General features: G+C 38.8%; 1 protein-coding gene and 1 pseudogene across 1 annotated transcript in view; both read right to left on the bottom strand.

Moving 5' to 3' along the window:
* Nucleotides 1-6,421, bottom strand: part of LOC100032466 (antizyme inhibitor 2-like) — a 64,245-nt gene extending 57,824 nt beyond the window's left edge. The window contains exons 1-5 of the mRNA XM_056826173.1: nucleotides 6,353-6,421; nucleotides 3,631-3,804; nucleotides 2,753-2,925; nucleotides 1,613-1,747; nucleotides 1,008-1,173 (exon numbers count right to left, since the gene is read on the bottom strand). Coding sequence (XP_056682151.1) covers nucleotides 1,008-1,173; nucleotides 1,613-1,747; nucleotides 2,753-2,925; nucleotides 3,631-3,804; nucleotides 6,353-6,421 — 717 coding nt within the window. The remainder of the gene's footprint in view (nucleotides 1-1,007; nucleotides 1,174-1,612; nucleotides 1,748-2,752; nucleotides 2,926-3,630; nucleotides 3,805-6,352) is intronic.
* Nucleotides 6,422-20,495: 14,074 nt separating this feature from the next.
* LOC100032461 (glyceraldehyde-3-phosphate dehydrogenase-like) lies at nucleotides 20,496-21,654 on the bottom strand (annotated as a pseudogene).
* Between the last annotated feature and the right edge of the window lie 346 nt (nucleotides 21,655-22,000).

The following is a 22,000-nucleotide window of genomic DNA, read 5'->3' as shown; positions in this document are numbered from 1 at the left end:
AAATGAGGGCCAAAGGGAAGCAGTTAGGCAAGAAGAGACTCTATTGGGGTGGAGGAGACACATTTGGGGAAGGATCAAAGACAATAAATCCTGAAATGTAGAGTGATGAGCTGCTCTGAAAACATGGTTTCCCTCACTCATGTGCCCCCGACCGAGATTTTTATATGCCTGTATTGTCTTACAGATATCTACTGATGGCAGAGTATAAGTCAAGTTTATCATTCAGCAGTGGTGTATTGCATATTATTTCATTTCCTTATATTGAATAATTATGATGTTTTGAATATTATTCCTTTTGCCTCATCACTAAACATTTTAGGTTTAACATTTAATGGTATCATAATTGTGATTGACTTATTTTTGTGTAAATGGGAAGCACTCCAGTGGGGCTCAGTAGCTATAAGTAGTAAGAAGAGAGTATATTCCACTCACAACAAGAGTTCCTCCTAGGATGCTGAGAGGGCTGGAATTGTAGTGTCATGGAATGACATGGGAACTGCCATTATGAGGGCAGGTTGGAGTGAGTAAGCCAGTTGGTAGCATACTATGCATTTGTTATATCAGTATAACTACCCTGTCTACAGTCAAAAGGAGGTGATCATTCCAATATCCCCTGCCTTGGTCAGGCCACATTTAAGAGTATCTCCTAGAGTTCCGGGAATCACATTTTTAAAGATACCTGCATAGGCTCTAGAGTGTCAAGAAGAGTTTGATACTTCATTTATTTTTTGCTAGAGCTTTGAACTATCCAATTATTTTTAAGCTAATGTGTCTAATGACATCTGAGTAAAGAAGAGACCACCCCACTTCATTATCTCCTAAATAAGACAGAAGCCTTGAAAAACAAGGTAGAGATTTTTAAAAGATCATCAATAAAACCATTTTTTTTGTAATGACCTCCTATGATTGGGCCTGGAAACGTCTTTTCTACCTACATTGGTAGAGCCCCCCATCCTAAGCTGCCTTTTCCTGCCATCCCCCTCCAGCTTTGGATCTTGGCTCCTCACCTCTTCAAATGTAGGCACGAAGTTCTTTTTGCCTGGGAAGCCCCCTCCAATATCCAAGAGGCTCATTGGGTGCCCAATCTGGAGGCCCAGGTCAAACACGTGCCGGGCATCTGCAATGGCCTTGTTGAAGCTCTGTGGTGTCTGGCAGCCAGAACCCACATGGAAACTGAGCAGAGTCAAGCACACTGTCAGTGTTGAGTACAGATGTAGGTGTGAAGACACACGTGTGTGCATGTTCATACATAAGTATAGAAATGTTCCCACATAGACCCATATATATATGTATACATACATATATGTAGATCTACACATAAAAAGGCATAAACAGCTTAGATTTGCTTTTCTGTCTGTAAAACCTTTACTGCTTACAAACTCCCCCAAAATCTCTGGGTGGAGAACAAGACAGAAATCATTGCCTTTAGCTGACAGGGAAGAAAATGAAGCCCAGAGAAGGGAAAGGATTTGCCCAAAGTCAAAGATCAAGTCATTGATCCAGTAAGTCATAGAAGAGCCCAGGTTTGTACCCAGGTCTTCTGGCTCCACGTTTAGGTCTCTTCCCTTGCCAGCACCCAGGGAGAAGTAAGAGTTACTGAAGGCAGACTCACCAGGCTCCAACAACAATCACTCCCAAGTCCTTGGCAAGGGTCAATAGATGGCCACATTGGTCCAAGGGAGCCCCAAACTTGGTACTCAAGGGAAACAGACTCTCACTGTCCTGGGTCCAGAGTCTGAGGACCAATCTGCCAAGAAACAACAGTCCACATTTCACTCATGCCTTATCCCCATTTTACATGAATGAAACAACTTAGCCAAAGTCATATAACTAGTGTTAGAGAGAATTTCAATTTGTGTCTTTATCTAAGATTAGTGTTCTTTCTAATGACTCACACTACTTGGAGTCTCATCTAGATATCTGTATTACTCACCCCACTCCCACTCCATCTTTACTTTTCCTCATATCCCAGACACCAGTGAGTCACCTTGCTGCTGGTTCTGCCTAAATCTTGTCAGCTTCTAAGAACTATTGCTTGATGTCTTCTCCTAGTACCAATTCCCCACCTCATACCTCAGGGTTTAGGTCATTGATTTATCTTTCCTTATCTCTCTCTCTCTCTCTCTCTCTCTCTCTCTCTCTCTCTCTCTCTCTCTCTCTCTGTCTATCTTTTTGTCTATCTCTCTATCTATCCATCCATCCAAACTATCCATCTAATCTATCTATCTATCTATCTATCTATCTTATCTATCTATCTATCTGTCTGTCTGTCTTTCTGTTTGTCTATCTCTCTATCCATCCATCCATCTAAATTATCCATCTAATCTATCTATCTATCTATCTATCTATCTATCTATCTATCTATCTATCTGTCTGTCTGTCTGTCTGTCTGTCTATCTATCTATCTATCTATCTATCTATCTATTTATCTGTCTGTCTATCTTTCTCCAGTCACTCACTTATTATTACTAATACCAATAACTAGCCTTTGCATATAAATCTATGAAGTCTGAAAAGCACTTTCCATGTGTTATCTCATTTGATTGTCACAACAACCCTATAAGATAAATGCAATTATTATCCCCATTTTACAAATGAAGAAACTGAATCTGATAGGGAAACTTTCTCCCTATTATCTATCCCCTTTTCTTCAGGACTATTTTGTCTCTGGGTTCAGAACATCCCTGTTTGTCCCATGAAACCATCAACCAGCACCTGATGCTAACAGTAAGGATTCTTCTGCCACCCTTACCTGGCAGTGGGGTGGAACTTGGCAATCTTGGCAATCTCCTCCTCACAGTCAAAAGTCATCAGCTGGACCCCATGGCTGGCAGCATATTGGAGGTGAGAGATCTGCTTACATGTATTGGCATAGATGATGCGGGTAGGGGCGATTCCCATCCTCAGAACTTGCTCCAGCTCCCCCTAATGGCAGCACAGCAGAGGTCATCCCTCCAGGGGTCACTCCCTTCTGACATTCTTAACCTGGGGGACTCTTTAGAACTCAATGGAGCATGCCATCCCTAGTCCCAGTTTCCAAGGGTCTTGGAAAGCCCAGGGGAAAAGAACTGGATATAGTGTTGACCTTCTGGGAATGTGGGTCATAATCCATTCCCTGCCCCATTCCTTGCCACTCCATTTAGAAAACACTAATCCCTTAGAGAAACGTTTGAGGTCTTACTGGAGGAGGATCATGGATTTAAAGCTCCCTAGATGAGAACTCCTAAGGACTTTGGGGGGCGGGGAGGAGAAGAAAAGAGGATATGGCCAAAACATTCTCAGTTCCTCCCTCCCTCCCAAAACACATATACATAAATGTTCCTCTTGCTCATGTTTTCAAATCTTCCTTAGCCCATACCCTTAGACAGACTCTACTGGAGATATTGCCAATGGGAAAAAGAAAAGAAAGATGTGGCCCTCCTTGATGTGTAAGCACGTCACCCACATTTTTATTTTCTTTCAGATCCATGGACCCACAGCCTAGGTTCTTTTAAACTCCTTTCTGTTCAATCCCAAGCTGCTCAGTTTTTCAAAGAACTTTTTCCTTCTGACCCTCATGCATCTCCTGCTTTCCCATCATGCACCCCCACCTCTAGGCTTATGTGTATATGGAGCATTCTTGGAGCTCACCCGACTGGCACAATCAAAGCCAGTGCCCAGGTTGGCCAGTACCCGCAACACACTGGAGCTATTGTTGCACTTCACAGCAAAGAAGGGAGTTACTCGGGGTAGCATCTGCTGGAATGTCTTGTGCTGCTCAGCCAAAACCCCCAGGTCAGCCACCATGAAAGCATCTCTCTCATCCTGTGGGTAAAACGTTATGGTACAGCCATTTCTGGTGGAATAAGGAAGAACTTCCCTAACTGTGATTATCCTGTGACCTGCATTCTGCTTACTCCATATCTCAACTAATTAAAGCTATCCCTTAGAGTTATGGAGAAGGAACCTTTGGCAATTCAAACATGGTATGGTAGTCAGAGATATAGCCTGGGAATCAGGAAGTCTCAGTTCAAATTGAGGTTCTATGTGATCCTAGATAAGTCACTTGATTTCTCAGTCTCAGTTTCCTCATCTGCAAAAACAACATAGCATCAACTGTACTATCTAAGTGGGTAACTTTATACTTATGCTCATTAAATTTAATTTCATATGCTTCAACCCAATATTTTAGTCTATAAAGATCTTTTTGAATCCTGAATCTGTCTTCCACTGTTTTGGCTATCCCTCTCAGCTTTGTGTAATCTACAAATTTGTTATGCCTGCCATTGATGCCTTTATCCAATCATTGACAAAAATGTTAAACAGTACAGCACCAAGTACATATCTCTAGAGCACTGAACTGAAGATCTCCTGCCAAGTAGATATCTCTTTGACCCTGTTAGTGACTATTCTGTATCCAATCATTGACAAAAATATTAAACAACACGAGACCAAGTACATATCTGTAGATCACTGAACTGAAGACCTCTTGCTGAGTAGACATCTGTTTGACAATCTTGGTGACTACTCTTTGGATCCAGTCATTCAACCATTTCTGGATTTAGCTAGTTGTACAATCATCTTGCTTCTCCCAATCCCCCCCCCCCCAAATGTAGCATAAGATATTTTTAACAAATGCTCCACTAAGATCTAGGTAAGCTATATCTCCAGAATTTCCCTAGTCTACTAGTCTATTACCTATCAAAAAAGGAAATTAAGTTAGTGTAATAGGAGCAAGATAAATGTCTTTCTCAGAGAAGACAGAAGTAAAATGAGTGGATTAACTCTGAATTCTCATCTTCACATATTATCATCATTACATTCACCTGGAAGAGTACTGTCCCATCATCAATCCCTCTTTTCTCTCCAATATAAGTCTTAAAATATCCCAAAATGATTGCTATTCTTTCCTTATCAGTCTCAGCTCATTCTGAGTTTTATTATCATAATTCCTGACACATTCTTACAGGAGCAAGTCATGCCTTTGTATTCATCTGCTATTATCTGCCTTTTCTTCCAGAGAGCTCTGGCCCTGAATCAGGATGACCCAAGTTCAGATACTTAATGACTGTGACACTGGGCAAATTATTTTGTCTCTGTCTGCCTCAATTTCCTCATCTGTTAAATAGCATTAATGATAGCTCATACCTTATCAGGTTGTTGTGAGGATCAAATGAGATAGTATTTGTAAAGTTCTTTGCAAATATTAAAGTATTATTAATATAGTCATTATTGTTATTATCTTATATTTATATGTTAAAAACTTAATTTGGTTAGTGAGTTTCCTGAGAATCTACATTATTCTCTCCACATATATCCCTTGGGCATAGAGAATCAAAAGGCTTTCTTCAGTCCTGGACAGCATAGGGACCTAGGAATTCAGAGATCACTATCCCTCTGCAATTCAGAGTTTTAGGGTACTTTCCTCAGCTCATAAGGACTTTGAATTCTTTATAACCCACTTTCAAAAATCCTTGTGTCTCCATCTTCTAAGAGTACAAGGATTACCCCATCAGTCTCTGAGAGCTTTCAGGTCTCCCTATACCCACACAAGCATTGCTATCCAGGGCTGCCATCACTCTTGTCCTACATTCCTCTGTGGTAGCACTGATCTCTTTGGATTAGGGAATACTGGGATAACAGGAACATGGCCAAATGTGGGAATTTATTTTGCTTGACTACGCATACTTGGATTGGTAATTTTGCTTTTCTTGCTTTCTCAGTGTAGGGAGTTGGGGATATGGGAGCAAGAGAAGGTAGATTTTCATTTGAAAATAAAATAAAATAGAACTGCAAAGAAAAAAGGAAATAGAATTTTTAGTTGAAGAGACCTTGAAACAGAGTGTCAAAGTTAGGAAAAATAAACAATATTAGATCTCAGATGGTCCTTCGAAGATAAAATATGAAAACTCAAGGGTTTTAGAACATAAAACTGAGAAAGTCTGGGCTTTAAGGGATGCTAGAAAGTAGAATAGAAAGAATCTTAGTAAAAAGAAAAGGCCTTGAAACAAAGACCATCAGAACTGGATGGTACCTTAAAATATAGGACATTCTAAATGAGAGGACTCTTAAAACTTAGAATATTGAAACTAAGAAGGATCTTAGAATACAGAATATCAGTGGGAAGGGACTGATTCATAGAATTTAATTAACTTCTCCATTTCCTCCTTTTGGAAGCTAAGTCTCTGAGTAGGGAAGCAATTGAACTAAAAAAAAAAAGTTATTGGAAGTGTTGGGATTTGAGTACAGGTTTTCTGACTTCCATCTCTATTTTCTGTTGTCAGGTGGCAAATAGGTTCAGTCCTTCAAGAACCGAGTCCCTTCTTCCCTGATTTTCCAACAGCCTTGGAACTAGTGCAACAGCTTCTCTTACCGAGTCTGAGAGTTCCCGGATTTTTTCCTGGAGAATCTTCCAAGCAGAGGTTCCTGTCTCTAGGAGCATCACCTGCTCTTGTAGTTCCCCATGACTTCCAACCCCCTTAGGAGTTTGAATGCAGGATTCTGGACCCTCAGAGAGGATGTGAAGACAGGTTCTGGGAAGAAATAGCTGTGAAATGTCTGTCCCCATCCCAATCTCTCCCCCTATTAATCAAGGGACTCAACTTCTTCACCTCCTTCCCTTTCTGGAAACGGTCCTCTCCAATGGATCATATAGGATTTAGAGATGAAAAAGATTTCAGAGATCATCTAATATGATCTCTCATTTTGCCAATTTTGCCAGTAAAAAACCAAAATACAGAGAGCTGACTATCTTAAATCTTTCTTAAATTTGTCCCATGGATCTATCCTTGACCAAAATACAGCCTCTTTTTATCTTCAAAAGCCCTTTTGTATACATGAAAGTAAGATTCACAGGTCCCGGAACACTAGCCTGATGTCTCCCCTTGGTCCTAGGGCATCAAAGAGCTCCCTTCAATATTAGAGAGCCTGAGAACCCCCTTTAGAGCCTCTGGTACTTTGGGGATTACTATTCCTTAGCCCCTAAGTGTTTGAATCCTCAGCTCCTGAAGACTTTCAATTCTCTGCCATTAGCCCTTCAGAACCCTTATGTCTTCACCTTTTAAGAGCACAAGGGTTATCCCATACCAATGCAAACATTGTTACCCAATTCTTCTCTCACCTCTTGGACATCATTCCACTGTGACAGCACTGATTCCAAGTAGAAGCACACCTTTTGAAAAGGAAAGAATAGAATCCAGCCAAGGCAAGGTAGTGATGAATGGTAAGAGGAGACTATATAAGGAATCGTGCTTCAAACTCGCTCCACCCACTTTTAGTCTAACATTTTCTTGTTTCACCCTCTTCCCTTTAGATCTCATCACCCTTCTTCTCCTCACCAAGAATAATAAAATATTTTCCTAGATTCCCTAAATGGAAGTCACAATGTAAAGGTCTATTTTGCTTTAGTACAGGGTGAGTCCAGAGTGCTGATACCTCCACTCACTTTTCTGAACACAAATAAATCTTAGAAGAGTGACAGGAGCCTGACACCTGTTTTTTCTGAATTCAGAGAATTGAACCTGTTTTTTCTCTTCCTTTTAACCTGGTAAATCCCTAATCTCTCATCCAATTAGAAATCAGATTATTTAACGTGGTATTGATTCCTTTTAGTAAATTGGCCTTTTCTAATGAATTGTTTTTAATGTATAAAAGTCAATGTTCCTGGCCATATTCAGGATCTAGCCCTGAGTTGAAGAAGGGGTCTTGTCCTGAATTCAGACTATTATACATTAAAACAATTGAATAAGACCAATTAATTAAACAATGCAATATTGGGTAATCTACTTTCTAATTAGATGAAAGATGAATGACTTTACAAGTTAGAAGGAGAGTGAATATAGGGACGACTTCCTCCATTCAGAAAAACAATCCTCCCACTCCCAAGTGTCTGTATACAATCAAAGGAACTTAGAAACAGTAACTGATTAATCAGTATGTGGCCAGTTTTCAGATAACATAAGTGGGCTTCTTGAGATGTACAATTGTGAGAAAACTCTTTACATAAGTCTGTGAATTCGACTGAATTTCATGTCAGCAAAACCTAGGATCTCAGTTAAGGGTTAGTTAAACAGCAGGGTGGTCCAGTTTCCCAACCATGAGGGGGCTAGATTCAAGCAATGTTTTCCCCTAATTCTCACAATTGAATAAAGTTTTCTTGCAACACAGAATTGGAACTAGACCCATAACTGAACAGAATAGAGCTAGCTCTGGAATTGATTTATGAGACAGTCAGGATGATTCACTCAATTCCCACTACCACTTGCTGTCCCAATCCCCCCATTTCATTCATTTAGGGAGTGGTTTTTAACTAGAAGTGGGAAGTGAAACCATTTTCAACATTCTACAGATGTGGTATGCATTAAGAGCTAGAGATCGTGGATTTAGAACTAGAAATAACATTTAAGATGGTCTAGTACAATTCCCAAGTTTTACAGCTGAGGAAAATGAGCACCAGAAGAGTCAATTAACTTGCCCAAGTTCACACATGTAAGAAGTGGCAAAGCCAGAATTCAAATTCAGAAACTTTGCCTCCAAATTGAGAAATTGAGTACATTTTCTTCATAAGTGTGTGTGTGTGTGTGTGTGTGTGTGTGTGTGTGTGTGTGTGTGTGTGTGTGTGTGTGTGTGTGTAGAGAGAGAGAAAAAGAAAGAGGCAGAGAAATTTTTGTCTGTCTTTGTATTTCAAATGTAAGTGGGAACAGATATCCATTCTCTTCTTACCATAAAGTCTCCAGTAGCAGAGTGCCCATTTATTTCTTCTTTGTGCTTCTTCCATTGAATGGAATTATGTTCTCTATAGCTATCTGATCCAAGGAGCCTTCCTATATTTGGAGCTAGGAAAGCATCAGCCTCTTTCTCACTTATTATTTATTTATTTATTTTTGCCTGTGTGTTCTGAATTGCTCATTAGGTAATACCAATGCAAGTTTTTATTAAACAACCTACTATGTGCTGGCTATTGTACTGGGAGTCACTTTTTAAAATACAAAACCAGATAATTTCTATCTTTGAAGAATTTGTAGAAGCATTAAAGGGTAGGGTAAATCTTCACTATCTAACACCAATTTATTTACTTTTATTTTTTTCTTCTGTCTAGTGAAATCAGTCTTATTGTATGGTATGGATTCACCAATATGAACTTTTTTTTTAATTCTTTGCATGCTGTGCTCAGGGAACATATGAAATTGAGAAATGTAAGATTTTATCCTATAGGAATGTGGCCGTTTGGACTCTTTCCTATTCTCTCAGCCCACAGCAAACTAAGTTATATTGATTTTTTTAAATTTCCCAGTGCATATACCAGTTAGGTTTTTTAAATACTATAGTCTTTTAAGTGTACAATAGTATTATGTCTAAAACAATGCACCTACCTGAATTAAAACACTTTATGGTTGAAAAATGCTAACCATCAACTGAGCCTTCAGTGATTCATGATGGTTTTGTTTTTTTTTTTCTAGTGGAAGGTCTTACTTTCATGTTGATAACTGCTGACTGAGCAGGGTGACGATTGCTGAAGTCTGAGGAGGCTGTGGCAGTTTCCTTTTTTTTTTAAATTAAATTTATTTAATTAATTAATTTAGAATATTTTTCCATAGTTACATGATTCATGTTCTTGCCCTCCGCTCCTCCCCTCCAATAGCCATCGAGCAGTTCCACTGGGTTTTACATGTATCATTGATCAAGACTTATTTCCATATTATTAATATTTGAACTAGGGTGATCGTTTAGAGTCTACATCCCCCATTGAACTATGTGATCAAACAGTTGTTTTTCTTCTGTGTTTTTGTTCCCACAGTTCTTTCTCTGGATATGGATAGCATTCTTTCTCATTAGGCCCTCAGAATTGTCCTGGATCATTGCTTTGCTACTAATAGAGAAGTCCATTACATTCGATTGTACCACAGTGTATCAGTCTCTGTGTACAATGTTCTCCTGGTTCTGCTCCTTTCACTCTGCATCAGCTCCTGGGAGTCGTTACAGTTCACATGGAATTCTTCCAGTTCATTATTCTTTTTAGCGTAATAGTATTCCATCACCAACAGATACCACAATTTGTTCAGCCATTCCCCAATTGAAGGGCATCCACTCCTTTTCCAATTTTTTTTCCACCACAAAGAGCGCAGCTATGCATATTTCTGTAGGAGTCTTTTCCCTTATTATCTCTTTAGGGTATAAACCCAGCAGTGGTATGGCTAGATCAAAGGGCAGACAGTCTTTTAAAGCCCTTCAGGCAAAGTTCCAAATTGCCTTGCAGAATGGTTGGATCAATTCAAAACTCCATGAGCAATGCATTTTGTGTGGCAGTTCCTTAAAATAAGACAACGATGATGTTTGCCACATCAATTAACTCTTCCTTCCATTTGAACACTTGGAGGTCATTGACCTAATTTCAGTATTGTTGTGCCTCAGGGAATAGGGACCCCCAAGGAGAGGAAGAGAGATGGGGAACAGCTAGTTGGTAGAGCAGTCAACCTACACAACATTTATCTATTAAGTTTGGTATCTTATATGGGCATGGTTCAGAGGTCCCAAAACAAATGCAATAATAACACCCAAAGATCATTGCTCCCAGATAACCAACAACATTACCACAATGAAAAAGTTTGAAATATTGTGAGAATTGTGACACACAGACACAATGTGGTCACATGCTATTGGGGAAATGGCACTCATAAACTTACTTGACTTGGTGTTGCAACAAACCTTTACTTTCTATGAGATATGCCAGTATTGGGAACTTTTGTTTGGGATGCTGATTGTATCTTCCTAAGAAGGGTGTAGATATGCCAATTGGACATCTTCTCATTCCCTTGCCCCGTGTACTTGTCATCTCATTCTTATTTCCCTGAGGATGTGATTCAATTGGGAGTGAATTGGTTGATTCCAGGTATTGGGGGTCAGTGCCAGTCACCATGAAGCTAACAGAATTGTGATTGCCTTTGCAAATTGATTCTGAGAGAATTGAGCATGGATCAGAACTTGGAATGGAAGAAAGCCCAGGTAGCTGCAAAGTTACTCATTGAGAGCCTTGTCCCAAATCAGGTTAATGGCCCTCTTGGCACAAAGACATTTCTCAGTTGCACATTATGGTCCAAGAGATGGAAGTGACAGTCATTGTCCTCATTAGGAGAGATCAAACAGCAGCAATATAACTTCTCATCCCAAGAGACAATAGCTTGGAGAGGTCAAACTCAAGATCAAGTGGTAAAACTATCTGGATTTCAGGTTTCTGAAGGAATGCTGGAAGTTTCTGAGTGATAGTCTTATGGATGAGTCTAAAGGACTCCTTCACAACCCTGGATTTGAGGGAGATACAAGTGAAGGAACTATGATACGTATTGGCAAAACCCTGGACCTCCTGATCAGTTACTAATGTGAGTTATCTGCATCACATAGGTCTAGTTGGAAGTGGTTGCTATATCCAGCAACCCTACATTAATTTCTTTTCACAAGAATGTAATTCCTTATGGCATTACTATAAAGCTGGAGGTCTAGGAAGTAGACATGACTCACTGGAATGTCAAGTGGTTGCTTCTCTAGAATTCTATTATTTCCTTCCAGAAGGTGTCCAAACCCTTCAGATAGTCCTCTCAGGCAGTGATATTGTATGAGTTCTTAATATGAAGATGAGAATCATCAGAAAAGGGAAGATAATTATATCGACTTTACTGATTACTGTGTGTAAAACAATTTTATATTGTTTCTCATTTTCTGTGGGGGGACATAAAAGCTCTACTTCATATGCATTAGCCTGAAGGCTTTCATAGGAACTGGGGAACTCTTTTATTCACATATTTGGAAACCCCTATTCAAGGTATATTCTGGGGTTCCTAGAGGAAACTCTTGGTTTGAACACAGTGAGTCATAAGTATGATAATAATAGTAGCTAATATTCACATAGTGCCTACTGTGTGTCGGGTACTATGTTAAGCATTTAATAAACATTATCTCACTTGATCCTTACAACAACCCTAGGAAGTGGATGATATTATTACCCTCATTTTTCAGACAGGTTAAGTGATTTTCTAAAGGTCATACAGCCAGTGGGTATCTGAGGCTCAGGTCTTCTTGACTTCAGACCCAGGGCTCTATCCACTGCGCCACCTACTTACCCCAATCTTAGCACTGGCTTCTAATGTTGAACCTATATAAACCTAGAGTTTAGGTTCCTTGGCACTGGATAACTTATGGATAGAGAAAAATATTGTAGATGAAGAAATATCATTATCATTTTTAAATATAAAGCATATAGGGACCAAAATTTACATACAAAAGTCTGGGGTCCACAATTCCTGTTATCATTTAAATCTTTAAATTACTCAAACATCTAGATTAATTAGATCTGTACTGTATAGATTTGAGCTTTCATCACATGTTGATAATTCAATATTTTAATGGATCTGTGATTTCATCAATGAAGACACTCTCTCCAATGATGCGGATTGCAAACTATCTAAATCTTCTCAATTTCTGGGAAATTTGTGTGAGGAGCAAGAACTTATAAGATGATGGACTCCTCTTACAAAGATACGAAATGGAATCCAAGTAGGAAGAAGTCAGGTCATGTCTCTTAAGTGTCCATCCTAAGTCCCATTTCCTCAAAACCACATCAGCTCAGGCAGATGAGACCCAAACTGATAAGCTATCCCCATCAAAGGCTATGGGATATGCAGATGGATAGGATTCAAACAGTCCTTGTTTTGTGTGGTCAAATACCAGTCCTTGCTTTGATTTGTTAAACCCTGATTGAATAATTAGGATAACTGGGTTTGTAAACTGCACTTTCTGATTAGCTAGCTTTTGAGATGAGATTGTAACTCTCAAGTAACCAGTCAATGGTGTAGGAGGGAAAGGACCATCTTTGTGGCAGGGACACAGGATAAAAGGAGCCTGTGCGCCTCCATGCTTTGTACTTGCTTGCTGGCTGTAACACTAGCTTGAGAATAGCCATTCTTTCCAGGATGAAATAAAAGAGCCTTTGCCATGCTGATGCCCAGTTCAAGATTATTTTTGTATAAGTGGTCATTCCTCTCATTTGTCCAAGTTCTTCCATAAATCCTAGGTTTTCTTTCACCCCCATGTGCTGGGGACCTTCTCTACTTTTTTGGACATTGTATGGATGCCAAATAAAGCTCATGGGTTGTTCCTCAGTTTTTCTTATTTCCCATTTTGCCATCCTTTATGCAGACTCTTATGAAAATTTTCATTGATATTATGTCTCAATCTATTTGCACATCATTCCTATTCTACTTCTAACTCATTATCCTCTGGATGACTTTTAACTAGAACTCTTCAGAAGCTATTACAGTCTATGAGTCACACAGCCAAATATTTTTTAAAAATCAATCTTAATAAAATGAAGGAATTCAAGGAATAGCTTGAGGTTCATAAACTCCTAGACTGAAGAGTTAGAAGACACTTTTTAAAGTATTTAAATCAAACCTCTTGTTAAAAAAAAATAAAACTCAAGGTCATCAAAATCCATGAAAAATTTCCCAAAGATAAATAACCACTAATGTTATCACATAACTCATCAACAAAAAATTGTTCTATAGTGTTCCTGGGACATTGAACCATATTAAGCTTCAACTAAAGTTCTAAAGTGTACATACAAAGTAACATCCTCAGAGTTACATCCATCACATGACTTTCCTAGTATTGTTTTAGTAACATATTTTACATTAACTTTCTTCCAAGAATAGTAATAGTAAATCTGTTCTCTCAGTCTATACATTTCAGTTTGTCTTCTCTTCTTTAATAATTAAAAAAAAGACTTTTCTGGTTCAGACTTTTATCACTAGCTTCCTAACTGACCATGTCACCTGTAGAACATCAATTCTTGGCCATCTTATCCATTGCTATTTAAAATACATCTAAAAATCATCAAACAAGCTATATTAGGCATTGTGCATGATGGGTGATGGTGATATAAAAGCCAAAGTAAAACTCTTCTTGACCTCAAGAAAAGTTCATTCTTTGGAGGTGTAAAGGTGAAAATTAATGGTTGGACAATAATTTTATAAAATTATGTGGTCGCCAGTATTTATTATATCTCAAGTCAGAAATTTATTTACAAGTATTTATAAATAGAGAAGAAACAATAAAGAAGAGAAATGTGAGGGGGATGGAGAGATTATCTATCCTATCATCCTAAATGTTTACTCCAGGTCTGCTTAATCCAGGCAGAGATTAATTAGTTCTCAACCAGTAAGGCTAGTGGTGAGTAATCACATGGCCTCCTTCAAGAACAAGGAAAGGAGTCGGCTTTTCACTCACCCAATGATGTAGTCCAGGAGTCAGAGTCTAAGTTGAAGTTGAGCTCCAAGCCCATGATCCAAGTTGCAGTCTCCAGCAAAGTTCCCTTGAAGACTCCCCCCAGTCAAAAGACTATCTCCAGAAGACAATCTCTTCAGATTATCTTCTCAAAGACAACTTCCCTCAAGCCAAAGGATTTCATGGCTTTTATGGTGACTTCTTGTCCCTGCCCCTCTTCACAGGGGCCAATCACAGTTTCCAAATTGTCTAGCACTGCCCAGGGGGCAGTGTCTGTGGGATCAACTTCTCAACTTCTGACACTTAAGTTCTCATCTTCTGAAGGTTTAGTTCTCATCTAAGGGTGTGAATTTTCCAAATCTCATCTTCTGGAGAGGGGAATCCTTATCCTGGCTGATTGGGTTTCTGAGGGTGTGAATTCACTAAGTGGTTTGCAAGCTCCTCCTCCTAGTTTAAGCTTGTGTTGATTCAATCAAAAGGTAGACAAAGGAGAGTTAATGCTGTCATAACAATCTAGTGAGGTACTTAAGTTGGTGTTAACTCAGGATAGACAATAAAGAATTCTCTTTCAGAAAGGGAAGATAATATCTGCATGAATAAATATATATGTTGAGGGAGGTTGTTAAAAGCTTTAGACCTTGTCTTACAAAGGAGATGAAAGAAGTAAATAAGAATAGTAACGTAGTGTCAAACCAAAGGTCTCAGATATTGGCATAAGAACTCACTGAGAAATTCCTTGGAAAAGTGGAAAGTAGTCTGGAAAGAGACTAGTCATGGATGTTTATCTTTCACTATAAAGAAAGATAAAATTCAAGCGAGTACGTCACTTAGACATAGAGAGTGACGTAAATTAGATGATAAGGAAGAAATTACTTTTGGGATCTATGTATGAGAAAGAATTCATGACCAAACAAGGTACACAGAGAATCACAGAAGATAAAATGTACAGTTTTGATCATATAAAAGTTAAAAGGTTTGACATATATAAAACCAATACAACTAAAATTAAAAGAGAAACAATTAAGTGGGGAAAATATTCAAATCAAGTTTATCTGGGGAAAAGTCCTGATTTTCCCACTAAAAATGAACAAAGCCTAGCCTTCTCACATCAAGTCTGAAGTTAGAAAGTGGACACAAGAATGAACAAATGATGAAAGAATCCCACCATATAAAGCTATTATGGTAACATGTAATGGACATGTAAACCACAAACCCATAAAAGAGAAGGACTCCAAAACATCTACAAAGAAATCTTTAAAGAAACAGTTGAGGCACAAATTCAACTACAATTCCTGGAACAGAGGAGGCAAGAGTTAAGGAGAGAATTAAAATGTTGTTTTAAAATGGAAATCAGTCTAAATGGTAAAAAAGAGAAAGAAATGAGCACTATAAAGAAAAGGAATTACCATGTTGGCCCAAGAAGTACCAAACTTTGCCCAAGCAAAAAAATCTCTAAAGGTTAAAATGGACCCAATATAAGCCAGTCATTTCATGAGACACTAAGAAATACTACAGCAAAGTCAAAAGACTAGAAAAAAAGAAGAAAACTTAAGGTATAACATAGAAAAATAATCAACTTGGAAAACAGATTAAAGAGAAAAAAATTAAGAATCATTAAGAACCAAATTATCTGAAATGATCAAAAAGGGGCCTAGACATCCTATTTTGAGAAATCTTAAAAGAAAGCTTCCAGATGTCTTAGAACTAGATGACAACTTGAAAATAGAAAGAATATATTTGGTAACTTCCTTAGAGAAACTCCCAAATGAAAATTCCCAGGAATATGATAACCCAAATTCAGAGCCATAATCAGGACAACTTGTGATTGAACAGACATCATTATAAAGGAGCAAAGAATTTGGCACATGATATTCTAGAAGGCAAAGCGCATAGACTTGTAGCTAAGAAATACTTAGGAAATTGAGTAAAATTTTACAGGGAACAAATAGATTTTTAATGAAATAAAGGACTTTCAAAGAACTGATGATGAAAATATTAGAGCTGGGTAGAAACTTTGAAATTCAAATATAGAAGTTAAAAGAAACCTACAATAAATAACCATACACTATAAACATACAATATGTAAACATATAATAAATAGCTAACACACAATAAACAATCATACCTTGTAAACATACAAAAACCAATCACATAAACATAAATAAGGAGAAGGAAATAAACAGATAAATTGCTTATATTCAAATATACAGAAATAATATACTTACTCCTTCTGAGCCCTTTCATCATTAGGAGCCCCAGCAGGAATCCAATTAAATATCCCTGAGAATGTTTCTCTTACATTCTAATACTCTTAAAAGAAGAATTGAAAGTGAGAAAAGGCATGAATTAAAGAAGGAAGAGAAAGCAGGATTACCTCACATTATCAGAGTGTGTAAGTAGACATATATAAGGTGTTGGGGAGTAGAGAATCTGACAGATCTCATTCTCTTTTGAACTGATTAAAGGAAGGAAGAACAGACACACATAGGAATAGAAATGCATTTTATTCAAGAGAAAAAGAGACAGAAAGAGAAGTGAGGAGGAATTAGAGGAAGGATAATTTTAAGGGAGAAAATTAGTCCTAAGCAAAACAAATTCTAAGGATATACAAAAATGTTTACAGCTCTTTTTGAGGTGACAAAGAAATTGAAATCTGACTGGGTGTTCATAAGTTGGAGAATGGCTGAATAAGTTAGGATATATACATGTAACAGAATATTATTGTGCTGTAAGAAATGATGAAGGTTTCAGAGAAACCTCAGAAGACTTGAACAGATAACGAGCATGTTGACAAGAATCAGGAGAAAAATACATACAATAACAATAATATGATGATTTTTAAAAACTTTTAAAGAATTAGGAATTTTATTCAGAAACACAATTCCAGACTTCTTGAGTTAAAAGATGGAAAGATAGCTTAGCATAGAATATAGAAAATTTGAGCCATGTAGTGGATTTTTCTAAAACTATAATGCATTATGTTAAGATTTTCAGCATGGATTCTCACTATGAATGTAGCAATGTTAAGGGGCAGCTAGGTGGCATAGTCGATAGAACTCTCAGTCTGGAGTCAGGAAGACTTTTCCTGGGTTAAAATCTGACCTCAGATATTTACCAGCTGTGTGACTCTGGGCAAGTCACTTAACCCCGTTTGCCTCACTTTCCTTACTTCTAAAATGAACTGGAAAAAAAAGTGCCACACAACTCCAGTATCTTTGCCATTAAAACTCCAAATGAAATCACAGAGTCAAATAGGACTGAAATAACTCAACACCACCACCACTGCTTTTGATTAGAGTTCTTAAATTCATAATATTGCTGTACAAGTTGGTCTCTCCATAAGGTAAGAATTAAGCAATTACAATTTCTGTTGCCACTTCTTGTTGTCCTTTCCACCCAAATCAATGGTTTTATTCTCTTCTTTTGTTTTATTCCTTTCTTTTATCTTTTTTCCCCAATAGGGGTTAAAATTAGTGTTTTGCCCTTTGAATTTCATCTCCAACTTCACCTGTCTTTGGACTTAGAATTATACAAATAATTTTTACAGGACCATGTCATACTTTCCTATAGCTTTGTCTTGTCTCTCTAGGAATTTCCTCTCCTTGCTTCTGACCTCTGAATATGGCTTTAATGAATCCAAGTTGGTTGGTGAATTACCTATGTATCCATATCACCCTGTTTTGCAACTCCTTTTCTTCCCTTCTGTTTATGTCTTCATCATTTCATCCTTGAAAACTTTCCATTCTTCACAGATTGTGTTTTCTTTTCTTTTCTTTTTTTTAAAATCCTTACCTTCTGTCTTGGAATCAATACTGTGTATTGGTTCCAAGGCAGAAGAGTGGTAAGGGCTAGGCAATGGGGGTTAAGTGACTTGCCCAGGGTCACACAGCTAGGAAGTTTCTGAGGCCAGATTTGAACCTAGGACCTCCCATCTCTAGGCCTGGCTCTCAATCCACTGAGCTACCCAGCTGCCCCCTGGATTGTGTTTTCTAATAGAATTTTAGGCCATGTGTTTCTGTCTATAGGAACCCTATTAAATGTAGTTGTCAGAAGGGACTGCCTTGACTTCACTGACATCATGTTTGGAGCAGGACTTGAGAGATCTTCAAAAACTTACTGCCCCTGAAGCCCTTTGATCTGACTTCTCCCTGTTATTGCTCCTCCTTGTTGCTGCCCCTCCTAAGCACTCCTCCTTGTTGAAGAATATTTCAATTCTGCCCCTTCTGCACCTCTTCTGGAATTCCTCCACTCTGTGCGGTGCTGTGTGATTACCCTGAAGTGCAATTCCCTTGCTATAATTAAAGACCCTTTTCTGTTACTACTCTGGTAGTCCTCGTTATTTCAGATTGACATAATTGGAAGCCCCAGTGAGATTCAAAGTTCCTGCCTGATTGCCCAGGCTGGCCACTGCTTTTGACTTCAGGTGTTCAGTACCAGCAGAGACCCCTTGTGTGCCTGTCTGTATTCAATTCCGCAGCTCAGTTTGGGTAAGGGAACTCTTGAATTCTCTGAACTCCTGTCCCTTTTTGGTTGAGTCCCTTGCTTTTTGATGGAGCATTTGTTAAAAGGTCTTTGGGCTCCAAATCACTATAGAGTAGAGGAATGCTAATTAAAACATCTCTGACGTACCACCTCACACCTATCAGACTGGTTAAAACAAAAAAAATGGAAAGTGATAAATTTTGGAGAGGATGAAGGGAAAATTGGAGCTGTAAACTCACACAGCCATTCTAGAAAGCAATTTGGAACCGTGCCCAGATGGTACAGGGGTACAGGGTCCCCTGGACACCCCAAGTCTCTAGAGGAATCCCAGATCAAAAGCATATTTGAGGAATTTCCCAATCCTGGACCCCCTGGAGTGCTGGCTACAGAAAGCTGGCCCTGGTGCAATTAAAGGGACAAACTGCTCGATCAAAGGATTTTCTGAGATATACATTTCTCCTAGTGTTCTCATAAGAGTTTTTAGCTCACCTTCTCTTTGCATCTCAAACATCACTAGATTCTCTGAGATATGCAACTCGCCCTCTTTTATGATCAAGGCTTAATATGTCATAGACAATGTATACCTATGCTCCTATCCCAGACACCAAGGCACCTCCCACAGGAATGTCACCTAATCCCCCTTGTTTGTCCCCCTCCCTACCTTCTGTTCCTGGTCACGCAGTCTCTGTTCCTTTAAGGTATAAAAATCCTGGACCCCTTCTCTTCAGGAAGGCAGACTTCACCTGCACCTGCCTCCCAGCCATTCACTCAATAAATTCCTAGACTATTTTTAAAGATTCATCGAAGCCTGGTAATTCTTTAAGAGTGTACCCTCTTGAACCAGATAATATCAAGCTCTCCCAGAACAGAAAGGGCCATAAAACTGTGCATATTCAGCAATACCACTACTAGAGAGATCAAAGATAGGGGAAAAGGAGCTACTTGTCCAAAATATTTATGATAACCCTTTTTGTGGTGGCAAAGAACTAAAAAGACATCTGTAAGCTGGGAAATGGCTGAACAAGTTGTGGAAAATGATTGTAATGGAATATCATTGCGCCAGAAGAAATGATGAACAAGATGATCCCAATAAAACCTGGAAGGAATTCTATGAAGTGATGAAAAGTGAAGGGAGTAGAACCAGGAAAATGTTGTACACACTAACAGAAATAATGCACAATGATCTACTGTGAATGACTTAACTATTATGAATAATGCAAGGATTCAGAACTACTCCAAGGGACTCACGATGATGAAAAAGGCTATCTGCAATCATATACTCCATCAACTTATGGAGTCTGAATGCACATTGAAGCATGCCAATCTTCACTTTATTTCCTTCACAAATTTTTCTCTAGTATAAATTAAATACGCCCTCTTTTACAACATAATGAACATGGAAATATGTATTCCATAAAAGGACATGTACAACCCATATCATATTACCACTCCTCTCAAGGAGAGGAGAGGGGTAGGAGGAAGACGGAACATGGATAAAAAATGTAGGAAATGATTATTAAAATGGAATCTACATGTAATCTGGAAAAATGCAAAATGATAATAATCTTTTTTAATGACCCAAGCACAATTTTAGGGCCACTCCAAAATGTCCCCTCTGCCAAGGGATAGCTGCCAGGTATGTGTTTTCATATGATGAATTGTATACTTGCAAGGTATTTGGATAATTAGCAGGATTTAATCAAATCTGACTCCCAACATTTCTAGTAGCAGTGGACTCCTTTAATCATAATAAAATTATTTTGCAAATTGACTCTCTTTTATTTTTTGTACTGAATATACTCCCCCACCCCCATTAGAGGGGTGCTCAGGGCAGGAATGTGAACGAGACATGGGATCCCCAGCATAGGGACATAGATTATGGATGTGGGCTCCCCAGTGGCAGAACTACTCTTTTTTGACTGGGGATGAAGATCCATGGCTTTCTTTCCACTATACTTCTTGGAGGCCAAGTACACTACACAGTAGTAGTAACTGTACTCATTGTCATAACAATAAATGAGCTCGACAAAATGGTTGTTGAGGGCAATGTCAGTGCCAGCACTAAAGGTAGAAGGGTGGGTATCACTGTTAAAGTCACAGGATACAACCTGGTCCTCTGTGTGGCCCAAGATGCCCTTCAAGGATCCCTCTGCAGCTTGCTTCACCACCTTCTTAATATCATTGTATTTGGCACCTTTCTCCAGATGCGAGTCAGATCCACCTTAGATATATTGGGAGTAGGGTCATGGAAAGCCATGCTTGTGAGCTTCTTGTTCAGCTCACGTATGATCTTGCCCATAATCTTGGCAGCACCAGTGGAAACAGGGATTATATTCTGGGCAGCACCAGACCCATCATGCCACAGCTTGCCAGAGGGGTCATCTACTGTCTTCTGGGTCACAATAATAGCATGGACTATGGTCATGAGTCCTTCCACAATGCAGAAGTTTTCATGAATGACCTTGGCCAAAGGGGCCAAGCAGTTGGTAGTGCAGGAGGCATTATTGACAATCTTGAGGGAATGATCATATTTCTCATGGTTCACCTCCATCATGAACATTGGGTCATCAGCAAAAGGGGCAGAGATAACAAGCAACCTGCTTGCTTCAACCCTTCAAATGAGCTCCAGACTTTTCCATGGTAGTAAAGATGTGAGTGGACTCCACAAGGTACTCTGCTCCAGCATCTCCCCATTTAATGATGGTGGGATCCTGCTCCTGGAAGATGTATAATGGCTTTTCCATTGCTCACCAGCTTTCCATTCTCTGCCTTTACAGTGCCCTTGAACTTGCTGTGGGTAGAATCACATTGGAACATGTAAACCATGTAGTTGAGGTCATCTACTCCACTGGAGTTGAATGCTTCCCTGGTCACCAGGCGTCCAATACAGCCAAATCTGTTGACTCCAACCTTCACCATCTTGTCTCAGGGATGCAACTGCAGCAGAGGATCCTGGCAGCAAGCTTGGGAGAAGAGCTGAGAGCCACAATTGACTCTCTCTATTCTGCAGACCTCAAGATTGAGGAACCTGAGTGGGATGCCTTTATTTTTTCAATGGATCCTTGAAATAACTAAGCAGAAATAAGAAGTTAAACTCTTCTCTCTTCAAGAGAATACACAATTGATTTTTTTACTTCAACAACTGAAATGAATTTGAATTTAATTTAAATTTTAAATGAAACTAGTTCAACAATTAAAAATGGATTTTATGTGGCCACTCCAACCATCCCCCTTAAGGGATAGCTGCTAACTATGTTTTGTACTT

The sequence above is a fragment of the Monodelphis domestica genome, chromosome 4 (genome assembly GCF_027887165.1).
Source record: "Monodelphis domestica isolate mMonDom1 chromosome 4, mMonDom1.pri, whole genome shotgun sequence".
NCBI classification, from domain to species: domain Eukaryota; kingdom Metazoa; phylum Chordata; class Mammalia; order Didelphimorphia; family Didelphidae; genus Monodelphis; species Monodelphis domestica.
This window is presented reverse-complemented; position numbering and strand designations above follow the sequence as displayed.